The sequence below is a fragment of the Passer montanus genome, unplaced genomic scaffold (genome assembly GCF_014805655.1).
Source record: "Passer montanus isolate IOZ18808 unplaced genomic scaffold, ASM1480565v1 scaffold62, whole genome shotgun sequence".
Lineage (NCBI taxonomy): Eukaryota > Metazoa > Chordata > Aves > Passeriformes > Passeridae > Passer > Passer montanus.
The window spans coordinates 1,514,675-1,539,586 of NW_024371260.1; the positions used below are offsets into that span (position 1 = coordinate 1,514,675).

General features: G+C 49.3%; 2 protein-coding genes and 1 long non-coding RNA gene across 3 annotated transcripts in view; all 3 read right to left on the reverse strand.

The window, feature by feature from the left end:
• Positions 1 to 5,755: 5,755 nt before the first annotated feature.
• Positions 5,756 to 10,036, reverse strand: LOC120511001 (arf-GAP with coiled-coil, ANK repeat and PH domain-containing protein 3-like; the record flags this gene model as incomplete). Its single annotated transcript, XM_039727553.1, has 3 exons — positions 5,756 to 8,243; positions 8,999 to 9,109; positions 9,876 to 10,036. Coding segments are annotated over 3 exons (420 nt in total), but the record flags the coding sequence as incomplete, so codon positions are not given.
• A 1,144-nt stretch (positions 10,037 to 11,180) lies between these two features.
• LOC120511098 lies at positions 11,181 to 13,473 on the reverse strand. Its single transcript, XR_005629668.1, has 3 exons — positions 13,261 to 13,473; positions 11,985 to 12,089; positions 11,181 to 11,201 (listed from the first exon to the last, which is right to left on the reverse strand). It is a non-coding gene; the product is annotated as an uncharacterized LOC120511098 (long non-coding RNA).
• Positions 13,474 to 15,679: 2,206 nt separating this feature from the next.
• Positions 15,680 to 24,912, reverse strand: part of LOC120511089 (arf-GAP with coiled-coil, ANK repeat and PH domain-containing protein 3) — a 43,806-nt gene continuing 34,573 nt past the window's right edge. The window contains exons 9-17 of the mRNA XM_039727727.1: positions 23,399 to 23,473; positions 22,770 to 22,781; positions 21,831 to 21,943; positions 20,933 to 20,984; positions 19,777 to 19,877; positions 18,406 to 18,517; positions 17,362 to 17,570; positions 15,888 to 15,957; positions 15,680 to 15,778 (exon numbers count right to left, since the gene is read on the reverse strand). Coding sequence (XP_039583661.1) covers positions 15,680 to 15,778; positions 15,888 to 15,957; positions 17,362 to 17,570; positions 18,406 to 18,517; positions 19,777 to 19,877; positions 20,933 to 20,984; positions 21,831 to 21,943; positions 22,770 to 22,781; positions 23,399 to 23,473 — 843 coding nt within the window. The remainder of the gene's footprint in view (positions 15,779 to 15,887; positions 15,958 to 17,361; positions 17,571 to 18,405; positions 18,518 to 19,776; positions 19,878 to 20,932; positions 20,985 to 21,830; positions 21,944 to 22,769; positions 22,782 to 23,398; positions 23,474 to 24,912) is intronic.

The window sequence follows — 24,912 nt, forward strand, 5'->3', positions numbered from 1 at the left end:
TCCAGAGCTGAGGGGGCTGGAATTCCCAGATTCTGGGGAAAGTGACTGGGATGTCCTGGATCCACACCTGAGGGGCTGGAATTCCCAAATTCTGGAGGAAAAGTGTCAGGGATGTCCTGGATCCAGAGCTGAGGGGGCTGGAATTCCCAGATTCTGGGGAAAGTGACTGGGATGTCCTGGATCCACACCTGAGGGGGCTGGAATTCCCAAATTCTGGGGAAAGTGACTGGGACGTCCTGGATCCACACCTGAGGGGGCTGGAATTCCCAAATTCTGGGGGAAAAGTGTCAGGGATGTCCTGGATCCACACCTGAGGGGCTGGAATTCCCAAATTCTGGGGGAAAAGTGTCAGGAATATCTCTGATAGTGATAGCTCTGACAGTGCTTGGAATTCCCAAAATTTGTGGGAAAAGTCACAGGGACATCCTGGATCCCCAGCTGGGGGGCTGGAGAGGCTTGGAATTCCTAAATCCTATGGGAAAAGTGTCAGGGATGTCCTGGATCCAGAGCTGAGTGTGGCAATGCTTGGAATTCTCCTGGAATTCCCTGAATTCTGTGGGAAAGAATCCTGGATCCTCCCCTGGGATCTCCCTGAGCCTGGCAGTGCTTGGAATTCTCCTGGGCTGTGACCCCAGCTGGAATTCCCAAAAACCTCCTGGAATTCCCAACCCCTCCTGGAATTCCCAAACCCCACCCAGAATTCCCAACCCCCCCCTGGAATTCCCAAAAACCTCCTGGAATTCCCAAACCCCTCCTGGAATTCCCAAACCTCTGGGCTTTAATTCCAGCTGGAATTCCCAACCCCCCCCGGAATTCCCAAACCCCCCCTGGAATTCCCAACCCCCCCTGCCTGGAATTCCCAAACCCCACCCAGAATTCCCAACCCCCCCCTGGAATTCCCAAAAACCTCCTGGAATTCCCAAACCCCTCCTGGAATTCCCAAACCTCTGGGCTTTAATTCCAGCTGGAATTCCCAACCCCCCCCGGAATTCCCAAACCCCCCNNNCGAAGCCCCCCTGGAATTCCCAAAAACCTCCTGGAATTCCCAACCCCCCCTGGAATTCCCAAAGCCCACCCAGAATTCCCAACCCCCCCCCTGGAATTCCCAGCCCCTCCTTCCCTCTGGAATTCCTGCTGCTTTTTTATTTCTGGGTAATTCCCACCGAGTCCGACTCTTCCAGAGGGAAATAAAGAGCAAAAAACCAGGATTGGGAATTCTTTAGGTCCCAGAAAAATCCTCTGATTCCTGTGGAATGCTGGGGTTTACTGCAGATAACAGAGATCATGTTAATATTTGTTAATTTTTGTTAATATTTGTTAATATTTGTTAATTATTGTTAATTTATCTGTACATAAATAAAGAATAAAACCTTTATTTTTGATGGGGGTGTTGGCACAGGAGCATTTCACTCCCTTGGAACACACAAACTTCGTTTTTTAAAATTATTTTTAAATAATAAAATGCCCTGAAAAGTGATTTTGATTTTTTTTTAAAAGCAGATTTTTGGGTGCCATTCAGTGCCCCACAGCTCAGCCTGGAGAAGGAAAAGGGGTTAAAAATGCAGATTTTGGTGAATCCAGCAAGAAACCGAGCTGAGGAGGAGGAGGGAAGGAGTTTTTATCCAGTTTTTATCCAGTTTTTATTAAGAGTGCTTCAGAGAAGGCAGAGGGGGAAAGGCAGCACAAGAAAGAGCCTTGGGATTGTACAGAGGAGATTACAGAGAAAAGCTGAACTTCCAGGGGTGCAGGGAGGAAAGGGTTAAAAAATCCTGGAGCAAAGAGCGGGGAGGGAGCAGAGCAGGGTGGGGAATGAATTTTATTTACAGCAGGGCAGAGCCTGGGGCTGCCCGAAACCTGGAGATGGCCAAAAAACATCTGAGATAACCAAAAAAGGGATTCTGAGATGGCCAAAAACCTCGGAGATGGCAAAAAAATCCTCTTGAGATGGTCAAAAAACCTTTGAGATGGCCAAAAAATGTCAGAGATGGCCAAAAATCATCTAAGATGATAACCAAAAAGGGATTCTGGCCTGGCCAAGAAACCTCCCAGGTGGCCAAAACCCTCTGAGCTGGCCAAAAAAAATCTCTGAGATGGCCAAAATCTCCTCAGCTGGCCAAAAAGATCACTGAGATGGCCAAAAACTCCTCAGCTGGCCAAAAAAACATCTCTGAGATGGCCAAAAAGGGCTTCTGGCCTGGCCAGAATCTTCTAAGATGGCCAAAAATCCTCTGAGCTGGCCAAAAAAATGTCAGAGATGGCCAAAAGCCATCGAAGATAACCAAAAATGAGCTTCTGGCCTGGCCAACGACTTCTGAGGTGGCCAAAAATTCTCTGAGGTGGCCAGAGGACCCCTCCCTGTCGCCGTGGTGGCCCCAGGCCCTGTGTCCCTGTCCCCAGCCCTGTCCCCGCTGTAGGGACACGCGGCCGTGGCAGCCCAGCTGTCCCCAGGTCCCCCCAGCTGTCCCCCCCAGGTGTCCCCAGGTGTCCCCCCAGGTGTCCCCCCCAGGTGTGCCCAGGTCCCCCCAGGTGTCCCCTGCCGCTGTCCCCTCCCCCCAGGCTCATTCCCGGTGGGAATTCCGGGCGCAGCCCCCCAGCAGCCGGAGGAGGCCGTTCCCAGGTGGCCCTGGGGACAGGGACAGGGACAGGGACAGGGACATCCCAACCCCCCTGGGAGCCCCAAGTCCCGCTGTTCCCCCCTGACCCTGCCCCAGCGCTCGGGGCCACCCCCGGCCCCTCTGCCCGCACAGGGACAGCAGGGCTGGCAGGAACCCAAAAGTTCAAACCAGGAAGTGCTAAAAAACCCAAAAATCCAACCAGGAATTGGTGAGGAACCCAAAAATCTAAACCAGGAATTGCTAAAAAACTCAAAAATCCAACCAGGAGCTGCTGAGGAACCCAAAAATCTAAACCAGGAATTGCTAAAAAACTCAAAAATCCAACCAGGAATTGGTGAGGAACCCAAAAATCTAAACCAGGAATTGCTAAAAAACTCAAAAATCCAACCAGGAATTGGTGAGGAACCCAAAAATCCAACCAGGAGCTGCTGAGGAACTCCCAAAACTCTGAAACTCCAATGAGGAATTAGTGAGGAACTCAAAAATCCAACCAGGAATTGTTGAGGAGCTCCAGAACTCCAAAACTCCAACCAGGAATTGTGAGAAACTCAATAATTCAAACCAGGAATTGGTGAGAAACCCAAAAATTCAAACCAGGAGCTGCTGAGGAACCCAAAAATCCAACCAGGAATTGGTAAGAAACCCAAAAATTCAAACCAGGAATTGCTGAGGAGCTCCAGAACTCCAAAAGTCAAACCAGGAATTGGTGAGGAACTCCAAAACTCTGACACTCCAACCAAGAATTGTGAGAAACTCAATAATTCAAACCAGGAATTGCTGAAGAACTCCAGAACTCCAAAAGTCAAACCAGGAATTGCTAAAAAGCTCAAAAATTCAAACCAGGAGTTGCTAAAAAACTCCAAAATTCAAATCAGGATTTGTGAGAAACTCCAAAAACCCAAACCAGGAGTTGCTGAGGAACTCCAAAACCCCAAAACTCAACCCAAGAATTGTTGAGAAACTCAAAAATTCAACCCAGGAATTGCTAAAAACCTCCAAAACTCCAACCAGGAATTGCTAAAAACCTCCAAAACTCCAACCAGGAATTGCTAAAAACCTCCAAAACTCCAACCAGGAATTGCTAAAAACCTCCAAAACTCCAACCAGGAATTGCTAAAAACCTCCAAAACTCCAACCAGGAATTGCTAAAAACCTCCAAAACTCAAGGCAGGAATGGTGAGAAGCCCCAGAACTCCACCAGGAATTGTGAGCACCTCAATAATTCCATTTTTTCCCCCGTGGTGGAGTTCTGTGCATTCCTTCAGCAGCTCCCGGGTTTTTCTTGCAGAAATCACAGAATTTTTGCAGTTCCTGACCCTGATTTTGGCATTTCCTGATCCCTCAATCCCCAAATCCTCCCTCCAGTTCTCTCCTGGAAGCTGCGAGATCATGAATGGATGGTGAGTAATTAATGGATGGTGATTAATTAATGAATTCTGTGATCTCAGAGGTATTTTCCAATGGATAATTCTGCTTGGTGCCAGCCCAGCTCAGCTTCTGCCCCCTGGATTTTTGGTTAAAGGCATCAAATCTTCCAATCTTTTTTTTTTTTAATTTTTTCCTTTAAAAAAATCCAAGAAGTTTCCCAGCTCAGAGGCAGCAAGGCTGAAATCACCTGAAAAAACCCTGGAAAACTGAAAATCCCAGCTGGAATCAGAGCCAAGCCCAGGCTGGATCCAAGCCCAGGCACTTGGCTCTGGATAAATAAAAAAATAAAGAGAGAAAAATCCCCCAGATCCCAAAAAATTCCAAGGATGGAGGATCCTGGTGGCTGAGGGGACTTTGCTTTTTAATTCCTCCTGTTAAATGTGGTTAAATCCAAGAGAAAACACTCACAGCCCCTTGGAAAAATAGAGAAAAATTTAAAAATATTTAAAAAAACCCCCAATTTAGGGCATCAAATCTTCCAGCCAGGTGGGTACAACACAAATCCAGCTGCTTTTCAGGCAGAAAAACCAAAATATTCTTTTTGTTTCGCCTCCCTCAGAGCCTGGAAATGCTCAAATTTCAAACTGAAAATTGAATTTTCTGCACGCCTTCCCCATCTCCAAATGGAAATTTGGAGCCCACGACCCCCCAAGGAGAAATAAAAATGCAAGAAACACAGAAAGAGGGAGAAGTGCATCCTTAACGTGTTTTTGTTTTTTTTCCTGGAGAAAGTTTTGGTTTGGGGATTGCAGGTGTTGGGTTTATCTCAACTTTCAGTGCTGGGAACACAAAGGGAAAGGAGGGGGTGGGAAAAAGGAAAATTGGGATGGGGAAAAAAAAAAAAAGGTAATTTTGGACAAATATTCCCTAAAAACACTAAGGAAAAAAATCCTGCCATGAAATACAGACCAACTGTATTGAATAAAAATTGCACGAGTCCTCTGGGCACATCAAGAAGAATAAATTAAATACTTAAACAATTCCACTGCTTAAAAAAGACAGCACAAAACCCATAACAAAAGAACATAAAACCCCCCCAAATACTGTCAGGTAGGAAAAGTGCACCAAGTTTTTTATACATCGACTCCAATATTTCAAAGTACCAATAAATGTTAAATAAATCCATTGTCTTGCAAGATGCTGCTTTGTTTTTTTGCATCGATATTTACATTTTTTTTTCCAACTTCATGTACTTCAGCAGCGAGTCTGAGCTTCCAGGGTGCCAAAATTCCCAGAAAAAAATGAAATTCAACGACCCAAAAAGTGGAAGCTGTGGTTTTGCTCGGCTCTCCAAAGGATCACTCGGGTTTGAGCTCCTGAAAAAGCTGGGAAAGCAGGGGGTGAAAAGCACTTTGGAGTTGTGCACAGGTAAAAAATTCCAATTGTGGCAGTGCTGAGATCCAGGAGAGGAGCAGAGGGTGAAATCCTCCTGGTGGGAACTGGGAAATGTGGAAATTCTCCTTTGCTCCCAAGAGTGGAGAAATTCTCTTTTGTTCTCAAATGTGAAAATTCTCAAGTCTCAAATATGAAAATTCTCCTTTTTTCTCAAATGGGGAAAATCTTCCACTCTCAAATATGAAAAATTCTCCTTTTTCTCAAATGGGGAAAATCTTCCACTCTCCAATGTGAAAATTCTCCTTTGCTCTCAAGAATGAAGAAATTCTTCTTTTTTTCTCAAATGGTGAAAATTTTCCACTCTCAGATGTGAAAATTCTCCTTTTTTCTCAAATGGGGAAAATCTTCCACTCTCAAATATGAAAAATTCTCCTTTTTCTCAAATGGGGAAAATCTTCCACTCTCCAATGTGAAAATTCTCCTTTGCTCTCAAGAGTGAAGAAATTCTCCTTTGTTCTCAAATGGTGAAAATTCTCCTTTACTCTCAAGAATGAAGAAATTCTTCTTTTTTTCTCAAATGGTGAAAATTTTCCACTCTCAGATGTGAAAATTCTCCTTTTTTCTCAAATGCTGAAAATTCTCCTTTGCTCTCAAATGTGAAAATTCCTCCACTTCCAAATGCTGAAAATTCTCCTTTTTTCTCAGCTGTGAGCATTCTCCTTTTTCCTCAAATGCTGAAAATTCTCCTTTTTTCTCAGCTGTGAGGAGCTCTGCAGCACGTGGCAGGTCCAGGCTGCAGGGGAAGCTCCAGGAGCTGCCCCAGGGGCGGACTGGGAGCACTGGGAGGGGATTCCCTGCAGAGCCCAGGGGGGCTGGGCAGGATTTGGGGTCCTGCAGAGCCCGGGGGGGCCTGGGGGTCCCACAGGGACCGGGGGGCTTCAGGGTCCCAACCCAGCCCAGCTGGGCCAGGGCTGCAGGACTGGGGTTTAGGAGCAGGATTAACTTGCAACCCCATCCTAACTGTGCCAGGAGCAGCCAGGACTGGGGTTTGGGGTGGGTTTGGGAGCAGGATCAGCTCCCAAGCCCATCCTAACTGTGCCAGGAGCAGCCAGGACTGGGGTTTGGGGTGGGTTTGGGAGCAGGATCAGCTCCCAAGCCCATCCTAACTGTGCCAGGAGCAGCCAGGACTGGGGTTTGGCTCGTGGTGCTGGGCTTGGCTGGCGTGGACTCCATGGACCTGAAGGTGACTTCCAGCCTGGGGATTGTGGGGTCATGGATAATGGATAATGGGATCTGGGATCATGGATAATGGGATCTGGGATCATGGATAATGGGATCTGGGTTCATGGGATCTGGGATTCTGTGACATTGGAGCTGGAGCTGCTTCTCCTCCCTGCCCCGAGCCCATCGCCAGCGACGGATCAGCACTGCTGCTTCCAGGAATTCCAGTGGGATTCCTTCTGGGAATCCTGCAGGATGGGAATCCTGAGAATTCCAGTGGGATGGGAATGCTTCTGGGAATCCTGCAGGATGGGAACTCTTCTGGGAATTCCTGCAGGACGGGAACTCTTCTGGGAATCCAGCAGGATGGGAACTCTTCTGGGAATCCAGTGGGATGGGAATCCTTGTGGGAATTGCAGTGGGATGGAGGCAGGGCTGCTGTGGCTTCGAGCAGCCCAGCAGCCAGGGCAGCAGCCAGGGGAGCGTGGCTGGTGCAGTCCTGAGAGCAGCAAAGGTGAGGAGCCAGAGATCCCAATCCCGGTCCTGGTCCTGATCCCAATCCTGGTCCTGAGCCCGGTCCTGCTGGGCCTCTGGAGCATCCCTGCCCCAAACCAGCCTGGAGGGCACCTCGGGTCCCCCCAGGGCAGAGCTCCAGGCCACGATCCCTGCCGGAATTCCAAGGCAGCTCTTCAGGGACAGCTTTGTCTGCTCCTGGCGTTGGCGGCTCTCTCCTGGTCACAGAAGGTTTTTCCTTTTCTTCTCTTTTTCAATTTTTTTTCCTTTTTTTTTTTTCTTTGTTTTGTTGTTTTTTTCAATCTCTAAGCTCATCTCCCACACACTCCCCCGCGATCACACCCTGGGGAGGCTCCTACTCAAAACCAAAAAACCCCAAAAATAAAAAAACAAACCCAACCATCCAGTAGTCAAGCATGAGAACTCAAACCCCACAAGGAAAACCCCCCTGAGGGGTGCGGGCATCACAACCAGCAGGGAAACACCGAGGGTGGGGCTGCGCGGGGAGCCGGGGCCGGCCCGGGGCTGTCCCCAGGGGGCTGTCCCCGGCACTGGGGAATGTCCCCGGCACTGGGGAATGTCCCCGGCACTCGGGGCTGTCCCCAGCACTGGAGCTGTCCCCGGCACTCGGGGCTGTCCCCGGCACTCGGGAATGCCCCCGGCACTCGGGAATGCCCCCGGCACTGGAGCTGTCCCCAGCACCCAGGGCTGTCCCTGGCACTCGGGGCTGTCCCGGGGCTGTCCCCGGCACTGGGGAATGTCCCCAGCACTGGAGCTGTCCCCGGCACTGGAGCTGTCCCCGGCACTCGGGGCTGTCCCCAGCACTCGGGAATGTCCCCAGCACCGGAGCTGTCCCCAGCACTGGAGCTGTCCCCGGCACTGGAGCTGTCCCCAGCACTCGGGGCTGTCCCCAGCACTGGAGCTGTCCCCAGCACCGGAGCTGTCCCCAGCACCGGAGCTGTCCCCGGCACCCAGGGCTGTCCCTAGCACTCGTCGATGTTGAGGCTGATGAACTCCTGGATGCATTTCCTGTACTGCAGCTCCGTGGGGCTGTTGCTGGGGTACTGGCCGGGCTGGCCCAGGGGCCCCTCTGCCTCCCGCATCTCCTCGTTCATCCGCGCCAGGCGCAGCCTGCGGGGCACAGGGCACGGCTCGGGCACTCCCACCCCTGCTGCTGCTGGCTCCCGCTGCTTCCCTGCTCCCAGGTGTGCTTCCTGGTGTTCCCAGTCCCCAGGTGTGCTTCCTGGTGTTCCCAGTCCCCAGGTGTGCTTCCTGGTGTTCCCAGTCCCCAGGCAGTGCTTCCCGGTGTTCCCAGTCCCCAGGCAGTGCTTCCTGGTGTTCCCAGTGGTTCCCAGTCCCCAGGCAGGGTTTCCCACTGTTTCCCACTCTCTCCCGGTATTTCCCAGTGTTTCCCAGGCAGTATTTCCCAGTGTTTCCCTGTCCCCAGGCAGCATTTCCCAATGTTCCCAGTATTTCCCAGTGTTTCCCTGTTCCCAGGTAGCGTTTCCTGGTGTTCCCAGTATTTCCCAGTGTTTCCCAGTTCCCAGGCAGCATTTCCCGATGTTCCCAGTATTTCCCAGTGTCTCCCCGTTCCCAGTACTCCCCAGTGTTGCCCAGTCCCCAGGCAGTGTTCCCCAGTGTTCCCTGGTCCCCAGGCAGTGTTTCCCACTGTTTCCCAGTATTTCCCAGTGTTTCCCAGTCCCCAGGCAGTTCCCCAGTCCCCAGGCAGTGTCTCTCAGCATTGTCCAGCACTTCCCAATATTTCCCAGTGCTTCCCGACATTTCCCAGCCCTTCCCAGCAATTCCCAGTCCCTGGGCAGTGTCTCCCAGTGTCTCCCAGTGTTTCCCAGAGGTTCCTGGCATTTCCCAGCACCGGTGGCACTCACAGGGTGACGATGTCGGCGTTGGCCGCGCTCACCGCGATGCTCAGCGGGTCCTGCCCGTCCGCGTCGGGCGAGTGCTGGGAGGCCCCGCGCTTCAGGAACAGGCACACCTGCCTGGGAGGGATCAAACATTCCTGAATTCCTGAATTCCCAAATTCCCAAATTCCCAAATGCCAGCCCCTCGCTTCAGGAACAGGCACACCTGCCTGGGGAGGGAGGGATCACACAATTCCTGAATTCCCAAATTCCCAAATGCCAGCCCTGCGCTTCAGGAACAGGCACACCTGCCTGAAAGGAATCACAACATTCCTGAATTCCTGAACTCCCATATTCCAGCCCCTCGCTTCAGGAACAGGCACACCTGCCTGGGGACAGGGAGCCTCAGGAAAGGAGTTCCAGAGGCACGGAATTCCAGCTCCAAGGAACAGAATTCCAGCTCATCATCCTTATCCCACCTTGTTCCAACCTTCCCTTGGGCACTTCCAGGGATGGGGCAGCCTCAAATCCTCAGGGAATCCCAGCTACAAATCCTCAGGGAATTCCATCCCAGCCACAAATCCTCTGGGAATTCCACCCCAGCCACAAATCCTCAGGGAATTCCACCCCAGCCCCTCCCCAGGCACCAGACCCCACCCCAATATCCTGCCCTGTGCCAGCCCCGAGCTGCTGACAACCCAAAAAATCCACATTTTCCAGCTGGATTGCTCCTGTCCCCGGCTTCCTGTGCCCTCCAGGGGATGGCATTCCAGGGGGATGGCATTCCAGGGGGATGGCATTCCGGGGGGATGGCATTCCGAGGGGATGGCACTCCGGGGGATGGCATTCCGGGGGGATGCCATTCCGGGGGATGGCATTCCGGGGCAGCAGCAGTGGCACCCACCCGGTGTGCCCCAGGTAGGTGGCGTGGTGCAGCGGCGCCCGGCCCCGCGCGTCCCGCTGGTTGACGTCGGCCCCGTTCTGCAGCAGGAACTCACAGGCGAGCAGGGAGCCCTGGGAAAGGGGGAAAATGGGGTAAAAAATGGGAATTTCCACGCAGTTCAGACAGAATGGACAATTCCCAAAGCATTTCCAGTCAATTCACCAAGACCGGACAATCCTGAGCTCCAAGAAGGGAATTTCCACATCAATTCAGCCAGACTGGACAACTCCCAAAGAGAATTCCCACCTCAGTTCACCCAAACCCAACTCCCAGAGGGAATTTCTACACCAGACCCAATTCCTGAAGGGAATTCCCACCCCATTTCACCCAAACCCAACTCCCAGAGGGAATTCCCACCCCAGACCCAACTCCCAAAGGGAATTTCTACACCAGACCCAATTCCCAAAGGGAATTCCCACCCCATTTCACCCAAACCCAACTCCCAGAGGGAGTTCCACCCCAGACCCAACTCCGAAAGGGAATCCCCAGCCCCAATTCCCAGAGGGAATCCTCGCCCCAGTTCACCCAGACCCAACTCCCAAAGGGAATCCCACCCCAGACCCATTCCCAGAGGGAATTCCCAACCCCAGACCCAACTCCCAAAAGGAATTCCACAGCAGTTCACCCAGACCAGACAACTCCCAAAGGGAATCCCCACCCCAGACCCATTCCCAGTTGGAATTTCACCCCAGCCCCATTCCCAGTTGGAATTCCCACCCCAGCCCCATTCCCAGTTGGAATCCCCACCCCAGCCCCATTCCCAGTTGGAATTTCACCCCAGCCCCATTCCCAGTTGGAATTCCCACCCCAGCCCCATTCCCAGTTGGAATCCCCACCCCAGCCCATTCAAAAGGGGGGGAAGGTGGGGAAAAAGGACAGGGAAAAAGGGGGGGGAAAGGGGGAAGGGGAAATAAAGGGGGAGGAAAGGGGGGGAAAAGGGGAAGAAAAGGGAAAAAAAAGGGGGGAAAAAAGAGGGGGAAAAAAGGAGGCAGGGAAAAAGGGGGAAAGGAAAGGGGGAAAAGGAGAGAGGGGAAAGGAAAGGGGAAAGGATCAGCCCAAAGTGTCTCACTGTGCGCTACACACTTTCCTCTGTGCCACCCATGCCCCCCAGTGCCACCCCCTGCCTGGTGCCACCCCCTGCCTGGTGCCACCCATGTCCCCAGTGCCACCCAGGCCCCCCTGAGTGCCCCCCACCTTCCTCGGTGACGCTGTCCACCACGGAGCCGAAGACCAGCGCGTCGCCGCTGCCGTCGGTGCTCCCGCCCAGGCCGCTGTCACTGCTCAGACCTGCGGGGCCAACAGGACACAAACCACGGGCACCTGAACACCTGCACACAGGCAGCCTGCCCGGCTGCTGCCCCTCCAGCAGCAAGAGACAGAACCCACAGAATCACAGAATTCACAGAATCACAGAACCCACAGAATCACAGAACCCACAGAACCCACAGAACCACAGAACCACAGAATCACAGAACCCACAGAACCCACAGAATCACAGAACCCACAGAATCACAGAACCCACAGAACCCACAGAATCACAGAACCCACAGAACTCACAGAATCTACAGAACCCACAGAATTCTTCCTAAGAACTCAAAAGCGTAATAAAATTCTGACTGACATCATCCCAGAGCAGGCAGAACTTTCCTAAGAACCCAAAATGTAACAAATCTCTGACCAAAGTCATGCCAGAGCAGGTAGAACCCTCCTAAGAACCCAAAATGTAACAAATTTCTGACCAAGGTCATTCCAGAGCAGGCAAAACCTTCCTAAGAACCCAAAATGTAACAAATTTCTGACCAACATCCCAATCAAAACCTTCCTAAGAACCCAAAATGTAACAAATTTCTGACCAAGGTCATCCCAGAGCAATCAAAACCTTCCTAAGAACCCAAAATCTCACAAATTTCTGACCAACATCCCAATCAAAACCTTCCTAAGAACCCAAAATCTCACGGATTTTTAACCCAAGCCACCTCCGAGCAGCCAGAGCCCTTGGCAGGCACAGCCTCTCTCACAGAGGTGAAACCCAAATCTATAAAAAATAAAAATCCATTTCCCAGCACTTACTGCGAGGGCCGGAGCCGGCGCCGGTGTCGAAGTAGGAGAAGAGGGAGTCCAGCTCGTCGGGGCAGAAGAGAGAATCCCGGCGGAATTTCCTCTCCAGGGTGGCTGCTGCTGGCCAGAAATTCAGAATGAACGGCCAGCAAAGGAGGGCACCCCCAGCTGGGGCTGCACTCCCAGGGCCAGGGCTGGGGGCACACGGCCCAGAATGGAACAGATCCTGGCCAGAGACATCCCAGAGCAGGCAGAACCCTCCTAAGATCCCAAAATATCACAAATTTCTGGCCAAAGATATCCCAGAGCAAACAGAACCTTACTAAGAACCCAAAATATCACAAATTTCTGGCCAGAGTCATCCCAGAGTAGCCAGAACCCTCCTAAGATCCCAAAATATCATAAATTTCTGGCCAGAGATATCCCAGAGCAAACAGAACCTTACTAAGAACCCAAAATATCACAAATTTCTGGCCAGAGTCATCCCAGAGCAGGCAGAACCTTCCTAAGAACCCAAAATATCAGAAATTTCTGACTCAAGTCAGAAATTAGGGAAGTTAGTTTTATATAATTTAATTATATAATTATAATATAATATAGTATAATAAACAAATATTATTGATTAACTTAATTCATTAGTTATTAATAATTATAGTAACATGCATAATTTAACATATTATTATATTAATATATAATATAATACATAGTTTATAAAAAAATATATAAAATAGTGATATATAGTCACCCCTCACAAGACATCACTTACAAAAATGTCTTTTTTCATAAATTTTTTAAAGATAGATAATATATATTAATATAATAAATCCATTAATTAACTAATAATTAATATTTTATTTAATTATTATAATAATCATATTAATGCATAATATTTTAAATATTTTTATATTACAGGATTTATAGTTTTATATATACACATATATATACATATACATACATATATATATGCACATATATACACATACATATATCACATATATAGATGTGTATATATATACATATGTGTATATATAGGTGTGTGTACATATATGTGTGTGTATATATATATTAAAAAATATATATTTTAAAATATTTATATTTATATATAAATATATATAAAAATATTATATATATAAATATATATTTTTTAAAATATATATATATTTTAAAAAAAAATAAAATATATATATATATATATAAGTGGTATCTAGGTATCACCTCGTCTAATTCCTGACCCCATCTCCCCTCCCTGCCATGGCCGGCTTGCCGCGCAGCGCAGGCTGGCACCCACCTGAGGCCAGCATGGCGGGGCAGGCCCCGCCGGGCTCCTGGCGGTATTTCCTGCGCGCGGCGGGCGCGCGGCAGCCGCTGCTGTGCCTCTGGCACTTCTTGACGCACCAGCGGCGCGGCTTGCGCTCGCCCTCGGCCAGCGCCTCCCCGCCCGGCAGCTTCTTCAGGAACTTCTTCTCCACGTACTTGTCCTTGATCCAGGCCTCCTTGTCCTGCCTGGGGGGAGCACACCAATGCAGACTTCATGGATTTGGGCAAAGGGGTTTTGTCCATCTAAAGCCTAAAATTCTTAGCTCTCACACTCTAAAATGAGGAATTTGCAGCCCTCTGAGGGAACTGGGTTCACCCAAAGCCGCCATGAGGGGAGGCAGCTGTTCCTCTGGGCTGTTTTGTCCATCTAAAGCCTAAAATTCTTAGCTCTCACACTCTAAAATGAGGAATTTGCAGCCCTCTGAGGGAACTGGGTTCACCCAAAGCCGCCATGAGGGGAGGCAGCTGTTCCTCTGGGCTGTTTTGTCCATCTAAAGCCTAAAATTCCGTTTTCTCAGACTTTAAAATGAGGGATTTTGAGGTCTCTGGACCTGCCTTTCCAGAGGGAACTGGTTTTGCCCAAAGCCGCCATGAGAAAATGGAGCTGCTGCTCTGTGGCTTTGTCCACCTGAGGCACATATATACACATACATATATCACATATATAGATGTGTATATATATACATATGTGTATATATAGGTGTGTGTACATATATGTGTGTGTATATATATATTAAAAAATATATATTTTAAAATATTTATATTTATATATAAATATATATAAAAATATTATATATATAAATATATATTTTTTAAAATATATATATATTTTAAAAAAAAATAAAATATATATATATATATATAAGTGGTATCTAGGTATCACCTCGTCTAATTCCTGACCCCATCTCCCCTCCCTGCCATGGCCGGCTTGCCGCGCAGCGCAGGCTGGCACCCACCTGAGGCCAGCATGGCGGGGCAGGCCCCGCCGGGCTCCTGGCGGTATTTCCTGCGCGCGGCGGGCGCGCGGCAGCCGCTGCTGTGCCTCTGGCACTTCTTGACGCACCAGCGGCGCGGCTTGCGCTCGCCCTCGGCCAGCGCCTCCCCGCCCGGCAGCTTCTTCAGGAACTTCTTCTCCACGTACTTGTCCTTGATCCAGGCCTCCTTGTCCTGCCTGGGGGGAGCACACCAATGCAGACTTCATGGATTTGGGCAAAGGGGTTTTGTCCATCTAAAGCCTAAAATTCCGTTTTCTCAGACTTTAAAATGAGGCATTTGCAGATCTCTGAGGGAACTGGGTTTGCCCAAAGCCGCCATGAGAAAATGGAGCTGCTGCTCTGTGGCTTTGTCCACCTGAGGCCTAAAATTCCTGTTTCTCAAACTGAAAAATGAGTTTGGCATTTGCAGCCCAGCACCTTCCTGAGGAACTTCTTCTCCACGTACTTGTCCTTGATCCAGGCCTCCTTGTCCTGCCTGAGGGGGAGCACACCAATGGCAGTTTAGGGGATGTGGGCAAAGCCGCCATGAGGGGATGGAGCTGCTCCTCTGGGCTGTTTTGTCCACCTGAAACCTAAAATGTCTATTTCTCAAACTCAAAAATGAGTTTTGCATTTGCAGATCTCTGTGGGAACTGGGCTTGCCCAAAGCCGCCATGAGGGGAGGCAGCTGTTCCTCTGGGGTGTTTTGTCCATCTAAAGCCTAAAATTCCGTTTTCTCAGACTTTAAAATGAGGCATTTGCAGATCTCTGTGGGAACTGGGCTTGCCCAAAGCCGCCATGAGGAGAGGGAGCTGTTCCTCTGGGCTCTTTTGTCCACCTGAGGCCCAAAATTCCTGTTTCTCAGACTTTAAAATGAGGCATTTGCAGATTTCTGAGGGAACTGGGCTTGCCGAAAGCCGCCATGAGGGAGGCAGCTGTTCCTCTGGGGTGTTTTGTCCACCTGAGGCCCAAAATTCCTATTTCTCAGACTTTAAAATGAGGGATTTTGAGGTCTCTGGACCTGCCTTTCCAGAGGGAACTGGTTTTGCCCAAAGCCGCCATGAGAAAATGGAGCTGCTGCTCTGTGGCTTTTTGTCCACCCGAGGCCTAAAATTCCTATTTCTCCAACTTAAAAAATCTCCTGTTCAAAAGCACAACCAAAAGGTGCAGGGGGGGTTGAGAGTGGAATGAGCCCCAGGTGCTTCAGGTGTTTGGGAGGTCTCAGATTTAGGGTAAATCCTGCAGTTCCTGGTAAATCCTGCAATTCCCAGCCCCACTCCAATGCCCCACTGACCCCCACGAGAGACCAGCTCAGGTGAGTGGGGGGACCTGAGGAATCTGGAGCCCCCTGAACCGGTTCTCCATGGGTTTGGGGTTGCTGTGGGGATCCCTGAAGCTTTTCCGTGGATTTTGGGCTCACCTGGAGCTCCCTGCTGTCGGTTTCTTCAGCCCCAGCTCCTCACACTGCGCCTCGTAAATCTGGTTCATGGTGTTGTTGCCCAGCTCACACATCAGCTGGAAGTGAAATTCAGGGAGGGAATTAAAGGCTCCGGGGAGGAATTCCCCCTTTTCCAGGGAATCCCTGGATTCCCAGCATTTCTCCCAGGGAAAATCCAGCACTCACTTTCAGCAGCTCTGGCTCCCAGGAGTCCAGCGTGAGGGACCGGACCTTGGAGCAGTGAACACCCAGGCTCCTGTTCAGCCAAGAGGGAGAAAATCCACAAATTATTGCAATTCCACAAACCCATAATTTCCCTAATGAGGTTAGGCCAGCTCTGAATTATCTCTCTGCAATTCCAGCTCCACCACTTTTCCTGGAATCCTGCACTCCATCCCTAGCCATTTTTCCCTGGGAATCTTTTAACCCATCCCTGGCCATTTTTCCTGGGAATCTTTTCATCCATCCCTTGCCATTTTCCCTGGGATCCTGCCCTCCATCCCTGCCCACTTCCCCAGAATCCTGCTCTCCATCCCCAGCCATTTTCCCCAGGATTTTCCCCAGGATCCCACCCTCCATCCCTGCCCATTTTCCCCAGGATTTCCCCTGGGATCCCGCCCTCCACCCCTGCCCATTTTCCCCCAGAATCCTGCCCTCCATCCCCCCCCATTCCCCGTGATTTCCCCAGGATCCCACCCTCCATCCCTGCCCATTCCCCCTGATTTCCCCAGAATCCTGCCCTCCATCCCCAGCCATTTTCCCCTGGATTTCCCCAGAATCCTGCCCTCCATCCCTGCCCATTTCCCCAGGATTTTTCCCCAGGATCCCACCCTCCATCCCCAGCCATTTTTCCCACGATTTTCCCTGAGATCCTGCCCTTCACCCCTGCCCATTTCCCCGGATTTTTCCCTCGGATCCTGCCCTCTATCCCTGCCCATTTCCCAGGATTTTTTCCTGGAATCCTGTCCCCCATCCCTTCCCATTTCCCCAGAAGCCTTCACCCCTGCCCATTTCCCCTGGGATCCTGCCCTCCATCCCTGCCCACTTCCCCAGAATCCTGCTCTCCATCCCCAGCCATTTTCCCCAGGATTTTCCCCCAGGATCCTGTCCTCCATCCCCAGGATCCAACCCTCCATCCCTGCCCATTTTCCCTGGGATTTTTCCCCAGGATCCCGCCCTCCATCCGTGCCCATTTTTCCCATGATTTTCCCTGAGATCCTGCCCTTCACTCCTGCCCATTTCCCAGGATTTTTCCCTGGGATCCTGCCCTCTATCCCTGCCCATTTCCCTGTGATTTCCCCCCGGGATCCCGCCCTCCATCCCCAGGATCCCGCCCTCCATCCCTGCCCATTTTCCCAGGGATTTCCCCCCGGGATCCCGCCCTCCATCCCTGCCCATTTTCCCAGGGATTTTCCCCTGGGATCCCACCCTCCATCCCCAGGATCCCGCCCTCCATCCCTCCCCATTCCCTAGGATTTTCCCCAGGATCCCGCCCTCCATCCCCCCATTCCCCCTGCTTTCCCAGGATCCCACCCTCCATCCCTGCCCATTTTCCCCGGGATTTCCCCCAGGATCCCGCCCTCCATCCCTGCCCATTTTCCCCAGGATTTCCCCCAGGATCCCGCCCCCCATTCCCCCTGCTCCCCAGGACCCGCAGCACCTGTGGATGCCGGAGCACTCGATGCACAGCAGCACGCCCAGGTTGATGCTGGCCCAGCGCGGGTCCGCCTGCCCGCAGTCGCAGCACTGCTCGTTGCCGGGGACGCTCTGCACCCTCTGCAGGATCGTCTCCCCCTTCCCGCCGCGCTCCCGCGCATCCGTGGCCGAGTCGATGCTGCTGGTGGAGGGGGAGGCTGTCCTGTCCAGCCTCTGCGGGGAAAAGCAGGAAATCAGGAGATGGCACCCCCAGCACACCCCGAGGAGGGCAAACTCGGCTCGCTTTGGTGCCTCGGGGCGGCTCGAAAGCAGGGGGTGACACCTGAGTGTTGGATGAAGTTCTTTTTTGATTTTGAGATGGGGCAACTGAGAGGTGTTTGGAAAACGTTTATTTTTAGTCTTATGTGAAGGGGGAGACAATACAGATGTTGTCATTTATGTTATCACAACTAGAAGCTAATTATTTTTTAATTACAATATATTGTAAGTGGTTTTTTGGCTTATTAGTTTTTGTTACACTATGTTACAAATTTTATCTCAGTGTTTGCATATACATGTACAAGACTGTGTGAGCTTCCTGCCAGGTTTTGAGAATTCTTTACAAATCCATTTCCCACATCTCCCCCTTTTTCCTGAACTGTAATAAGAACAGTTTTTAGGATTATTTACAAATCCATTTCCCACATCTCCCCCTTTTTCTTTAACTGTAAAGAGGAGAGTTTTAAGAATTCTTTACAACTCCATCTCCCACATCTCCCCCTCTTTTCTGAACTATAAAAACTTTTAAAAAGTCTGTAAAAAGAACAGTTTTAAGAATTCTTTACAACTCCATTTCCCACATCTCCCCATTTTTCTTGAACTGTAAAAAGAACAGTTTCAAGAATTCTTTACAACCCCATTGCAATATCTCCCCATTTTTCTTGAACTGTAAAAAGAAGTTTTAAGAATTCTTTACAACTCCATCTGCCACATCTCCCCCTCTTTCCCGAGCTGTAAAGTCTGTCACAGTGTGCAGAAGGAGCAGCTCCAGCCCTGTTCCCAGCCTCACCTCGAGGTAGTAGCAGTCGGGGCTCTCGCGGTAGGCGGAGGCGATGCTGGCTTGCACAGCCTGGATCCAGGCCTGCCGCAGCTTCTCCGAGTCAGCCTGCAGCATGCAGCTCCTGCAGCAGCAGGGAACGGGGTGGAACGGGGTGGGAACGGGGTGGGAACGGGGTGGGGAGGGCCAAAAACACCGCCAGGCTTTGGGGTGGGCTGCTCCTCTTCATCCTCAGCACGGGGATTGCAGCGGGGCAAAAATTTACCCCATAACACTGGGGCTGTTCACACTCTGAAGCTTCCAGGTAAAAATTTACCCCATAACGCTGGGGCTGTTCACACCCGAGAGCCAAAAACACCGCCAGGCTTTGGGGTGGGCTGCTCCTCTTCATCCTCAGCACGGGGATTGCAGTGGGGCAAAAATTTACCCCATAACGCTGGGGCTGTTCACACCCCAAAGCTCCCAGGTAAAAATTTACCCCATAACACTGGGGCTGTTCACACTCTGAAGCTTCCAGGTAAAAATTTACCCCATAACGCTGGGGCTGTTCACACCCCAAAGCTCCCAGGTAAAAATTTACCCCACAAAGTTGGGGTTGTTCCCACTCCAAACCTTCCAGGTAAAAATTCACCCCACAAGTTTGGGGTTGTTCACACTCCAAACCTTCCAGGCAAAAGTTTACCCCACAAAGTTGAGGTGTTCCCACTCCAAAGCTTATGGTTAAAACTTAACCCTACGAGCTCGGGGTGTTCTCACTCCAAACTTTTCAGGGAAAAAATTTACCCCAGAAGGTTGGGGTTGTTCCTTCTCCAAACCTTCCAGGTAAAAATTTACCCCAAAAGGTTGAGGTGTTCCCTCTTCAAGCCCTTCAGACAAAAATTAACCCCATAAGGTTGTGGTGCTCCCACTCCAAAGCCTCCAGGTAAAAATGAACCCCATAAGGTTGGGGTGCTCCCACCCCAAATCCTCCAGGTAAAAATTAACCCCATAAGGTTGGGGTGCTCCCACCCCAAAGCCTCCAGGTAAAAATTAACCCCATAAGGTTGGGGTGCTCCCACCCCAAATCCTCCAGGTAAAAATTAACCCCACAAGGTTGGGGTGCTCCCACTCCAAATCCTCCAGGTAAAAATGAACCCCATAAGGTTGGGGTGCTCCCACCCCAAATCCTCCAGGTAAAAATTAACCCCATAAGGTTGGGGTGCTCCCACCCCAAATCCTCCAGGTAAAAATTAACCCCACAAGGTTGGGGTGCTCCCACTCCAAATCCTCCAGGTAAAAATGAACCCCACAAGGTTGTGGTGCTCCCACCCCAAATCCTCCAGGTAAAAATGAACTCCATAAAGTTAATTGAGCCCAGGGGGCCTTGGGGAGCCCCAGACTCACTTGGTGGGGGACACGACCTCGAAGCAGAACCTCCTCTCGATGTCCTCGCAGGGCTTGACCGTGCACAGCCTCAGGTCCTCCACCACCACGGTCAGCACGTCCTGGGGACACAGCAGGGCCTGGAGGGGCTTGGGGGGACCCCCGGGGCTGGGGCACACCTGGGAAACTCCTGCCCAGACCCTCCAAACTCTTTCTCAAATCCTCCAAAGTTCCTCCTGCCCAAACTCTGCCAATTCCTTCCCAGATTCTCCAAATTCCTTCCCAAAACTTCCAAAGTCCCCCCCGCCTCAAGACCTGCAAATTCCTTCCCAAATCCTACAAATTCCTTCCCAAATCCTCCAAATTCCTTCCCAAAATCTGCAAATTCCTTCCTGCCCAAACCCTCCGAATTCCTTCCCAAAACTTCCAAAGTTGCTCCTGCCTCAAACCGTGCAAAATTCTTCCCAAATCCTCCAAAGTTCCTCCTGCCCCAAATTCTCTGAAGTTCCTCCTACCCAAAACTTCCAAATTTCTCCCCAAATCCTCCAAAGTCCCTCCTGCCTCAAATGCTCCAAACTCCTCCCTAAACCCCTAAAACTCCTCCCTAAACCCCCCAAACTCCTCCCTAAACCCCCAAAACTCCTTCCCAAACCCCAAACTCCTCCCTAAACCCCCCAAACTCCTCCCTAAACCCCTCAAACTCCTCCCCAAACCCCAAACCTCCAGGGCCACAGGAAGGGATTTTGTGGGGTCACACACACAAAGCATCAGGTTTTACTGGGGGCTTAATTGCTTAATAAATAATTATTTAGTACATAAAAATTGAATAAAAATAGTTAATAAATAATTAATGAGTTATTATTTAATAGAGAATGAATAATTACTCAATAAATTATTATTTAAAATATTTAATGAATAATTATTTCATAAATACATAGCTATTTAATAAATAGATCTTTAATGAATAATTATTTAATAAAGAATTACTTACTAAATAATTATTTAATAAATCTTTGCTGCCCTTTTCCATCCCTGGAGCAACTCGTGGCCTTGCTGTCCCTCTGATCCAAACCCCTCCTCCTCCCTCCCCAGCCAAGCAGTTCGTTAATGAACCAATTAATTAATTAATTAACCCCTTGGTTGATGCCCTGCTGTCACCTGGGGCAGCCTCACTGACCTTTAGCTTCTTCTGGTAGACCAGCTGGCTGTTCTGGATGGAAAACCACCTCCTGAGGGGGACAGACACACGGACAGACATCAGCACTTCCCCACTAAAAATCCCAATTTTCATTAGGCTTTGGAATAAATAAATTAAATAAAATAAATTAATAAATAAATTAATTAAAAATGCTTTAATGGACTGTTTATGCAGAGAAAATGCCTTTATTTGCATGGAAAAAAAATAAATTAATTTAAAAATGAATGAATCCCATAAGATTGGGGTGTTTCCTTTCCAAAAAGGTTTGGAATTTGAGTTTTTTGAAGAATTCCTTCTCTTGGAAGCTTCCCCTGGTGCTGAGGAGGGAGGGGAAGGGAATTCCAGGGAAATTTGGTGCCTTCCTTGTCCCTCAGGCTCCCTGGTGCCAGTGGGTCCAGGTGGAAATGGACACTCAGGAGTGGGGGAAAAAAGCTGGGGAAAAATGGAAAAAAATGGGGAAAATGGAAAAAAAAATAGGAAAGAAAAAGGGAATGAAAACAGGGATGGAGCTGCCCACCTGGGACTGGGCTGGGGGAGGATTTTGGGACAAATCTGGGATTTGAGGGCAGGGAAAACCTTGGAGCTGATGTTATTCAGAGGTCAGGAAAAGCAGGAAGAGGCTGCTGCTCCCTCCAGGACAAGCAGGGAGGATCCTGGTCATGATCCCATTGTAAAAACCACTAAAACTACAAAAAATCCTCTCAAACCAACCTGATTTTAATGATTTTAAATTATTTTAATGAGTCATTTTTAACTCCTCAGCTCCAAACCCTTGCAGTGATGCTGAGATCTCACTGGCAGGGAAGTGTGCCCCAAAATCAGGAGGAAATGGAATTATTTCAGTGAACTGGAAGGAGGATTTGGGATTGTTTCTCACCTGTTCCAGGTTTTGAAGGCGTTGCTGGCTCTCTTGAAGAGGTAACCTTCCATCACCACCCCGTTGGGGGCATCCACGTTGAACTCCACCTTGGGGTCGTCGTAGGAGAAGTCCTGGGGGAGGGAAAGAGACTCACAGTGGCAGGATCCATGGATTTGTCCTCCTAAATCCCAAAGTCTGGGCAGGATTTCTGAGAGGAACCCCGGGATCAGGGTGGAAATGCTTTAATAAAACAAGAAAAAGGGACAAATCTGCAAAATCCCAAAGTTTGGGACTGGATTCTGACAGGATCCCTGGGATCAGGGTGGAGAGGGGTTAATAAAACAAGAAAAAGAGAGAAATCTGCCAAAATCCCAAAGTTTGGGCAGGATTTCTGACAGGATCCCCAGGAACAGGGTGGAGAGGGGTTAATAAACCAAGAAAAAGGGACAAATCTGCAAAATCCCAAAGTTTGGGCAGGATTTCTGGGATCAGGGTGGAGATACTCTAATAAAATATGAAAAGGAGATAAATCTGCCAAAATCCCAAAGTTTTGGACAGGATTTCTGAGAGGATCCCTGGGATCAGGGTGAAGAGAGATTAATAAAACAAGAAAAGGAGAGGAATCTGCCAAAATCCCAAAGTTTGGGCAGGATTTCTGAGATCAGGCTGGAGAGGGATTAATGAAACAAGGAAAAGGGACAAATGTGCCAAAAATCCCAAAGTTTTGGGCAGGATTTCTGAGAGGATCCCTGGGATCAGGGTGGAAAGGGGTTAATAAAACAAGAAAAAGAGAGAAATCTGCAAAATCCCAAAGTTTTGGGCAGGATTTCTGAGATCAGGGTGGAGAGGGGTTAATAAAACAAGGAAAAGGGACAAATGTGCCAAAAATCCCAAAGTTTTGGGCAGGATTGTGACAGGATCCCTGGGATCAGGGTGGAGATCCAGGTGGGAACTCACCTGCAGGAGGGTCTGCAGGGCCAGGCAGCAATGCAGGGAGAAGAGGAGAGAAAGAAAAATAAATAAGTTTATTAATTTTATTATTAATAATAATAATTAATTATTTATTCCCAACCTTCAGGTGGCCAAGGGTGGAAAACCTGAGATGCCTCAGGTTCTCTTGTGAGAATAAAAAGAAATTTATTCTATTTAAATTCTGCTTTAAACATTTTATTTTGAGTTAAATATTAAATGTAGGATTTAAATTTTAAAAAAGAAAAGGTCAGGAAAATCAGGAAAATCCTGATTTTGAGGCATTTGGAGCTGTCCTACAGACATGAGGGACTCAAGGACATCCAGAAAAATCAGGGAAATCAGGAAAATCCTGATTTTGAGGCATTTGGAGCTGTCCTACAGACATGAGGGACTCAAGGACATCCAGAAAAATCAGGGAAATCAGGAAAATCCTGATTTTGAGGCATTTGGAGCTGTCCTACAGACATGAGGGACTCAAGGACATCCAGAAAAATCAGGGAAATCAGGAAAATCCTGATTTTGAGGCACCTGGAGCTGCCCTGTAGGCATGAGGGACATCCAGAAAAGTCAGGAAAATTTGGAATTTGCAGGAAAATGAGGAATTTGGGGCTCACCCTCTGCTGGATCAGGGCGTGCTTGTGCTCCATCTCTCTCTTCTCCACGGCTGAGTCGATCACCAGCTGGTCCAGCTGGGAAAAACAACAGAGGGAAAATCAGGGGGAGAGGATGGGGTGGGACAGAGACATCCTGGGCAGAAAAAAGGGGAAAAGGGGCAAAAAAGAGGGGAAAACGAGAGAAAAATGAAGGGGAAAGGAGGGGAAAAGGAGGGGGAAAGGATGGGGAAAGGAGGGGAAAAGGAGGAGAAAAGAAGGAAAAAAGGAGGGAAAAGAGAGAAAAAGGAGGTGAAAAATGAGGGGAAAAGGAGGAGAAAAGAGGGAAAAATGAAGGAAAAAAGGAGGGAAAAGAGAGAAAAAGGAGGTGAAAAATGAGGGGAAAAGGAGGAGAAAAGAGGGAAAAATGAAGGAAAAAAGGAGGGAAAAGAGAGAAAAAGGAGGTGAAAAATGAGGGGAAAAGGAGGGAAGGAAAGGCAAAAAAATAGGTGGAAATGAGGGAAAAAGGAGGAAAAATGAGGCAAAAAGGGGGCAAGAAGGAGGCAAAAAGGTTGAAAAGAAGGGGGAAAAGGGGCAAAAGGAGGGGAAAAGGGGGCAAGAAGGAGGCAAGAAAGAGATGAAAAGGAAACAAAAAGAAGAGAAAAAGGAGGCAAGAAAGCAGTAAAAAAGGGACAAAATTAGGGGGAAAATAGGCAAAAAGGGGCAAAAAGGAGGAGGAAAAAAGAGGGGGAAAAGAGGGGGAAAAGGAGGCAAAAAGGAGGGGGAAAAGAGGTAAAAAAGAGCCAAAAGGGGGCAAAAAGGAGGCAAAAAGGTGGTAAAAAGGAGGTAAAAATGGGCAAAAAGGAGGTAAAAAAGGTAAAAAGGGGCAAAAAGGAGGTAAAAAGGAGGCAAAAAAGAGGCAAAAAGGGGGAAAAAGAAGGGAGAAAAGAAGGAAAAAAAGGAGGCAAAAAAGGGGCAAAAAGGAGGCAAAAAGGGGGAAAAAGAAGGGAGAAAAGAAGGCAAAAAAGGGACAAAAAGGAGGTAAAAAAGAGGCAAAAAGGGGGAAAAAGAAGGCAAAAATGAGGTAAAAAAGAGACAAAAAGGAGGTAAAAAAGGGGCAAAAAGGGGCAAAAAGGAGGGAAAAAAGAGGCAAAAAGGAGGAAAAAGGAGGTAAAAAAGAGGCAAAAAAGGGACAAAAAGGGGCAAAAAGGAGGTAAAAAAGAGGTAAAAAAGAGGCAAAAAGGGGCAAAAGGGGGCAAAAAGGAGGAAAAAGGGGCAAAAAGGAGGCCAAAAAGAGGCAAAAAGGGGGAAAAAGAAGGAAGAAGGGAAAAAAAGGGGCAAAAATGGACAAAAAGGAGGTAAAAAAGAGGCAAAAAGGGGCAAAAAGGGGCAAAAGGGAGGTAAAAAAGAGGCAGAAAGCAGGTAAAAAGGGGGCAAAAAGGGGCAAAAAGGCAGCTGTGGGGGGGCACCCTCTCCCCCAGCCCCCCCAGGAGCAGCTCTGGGTGTGCCCTGCCCGGGGGGCACAGCTGGCAGGACAG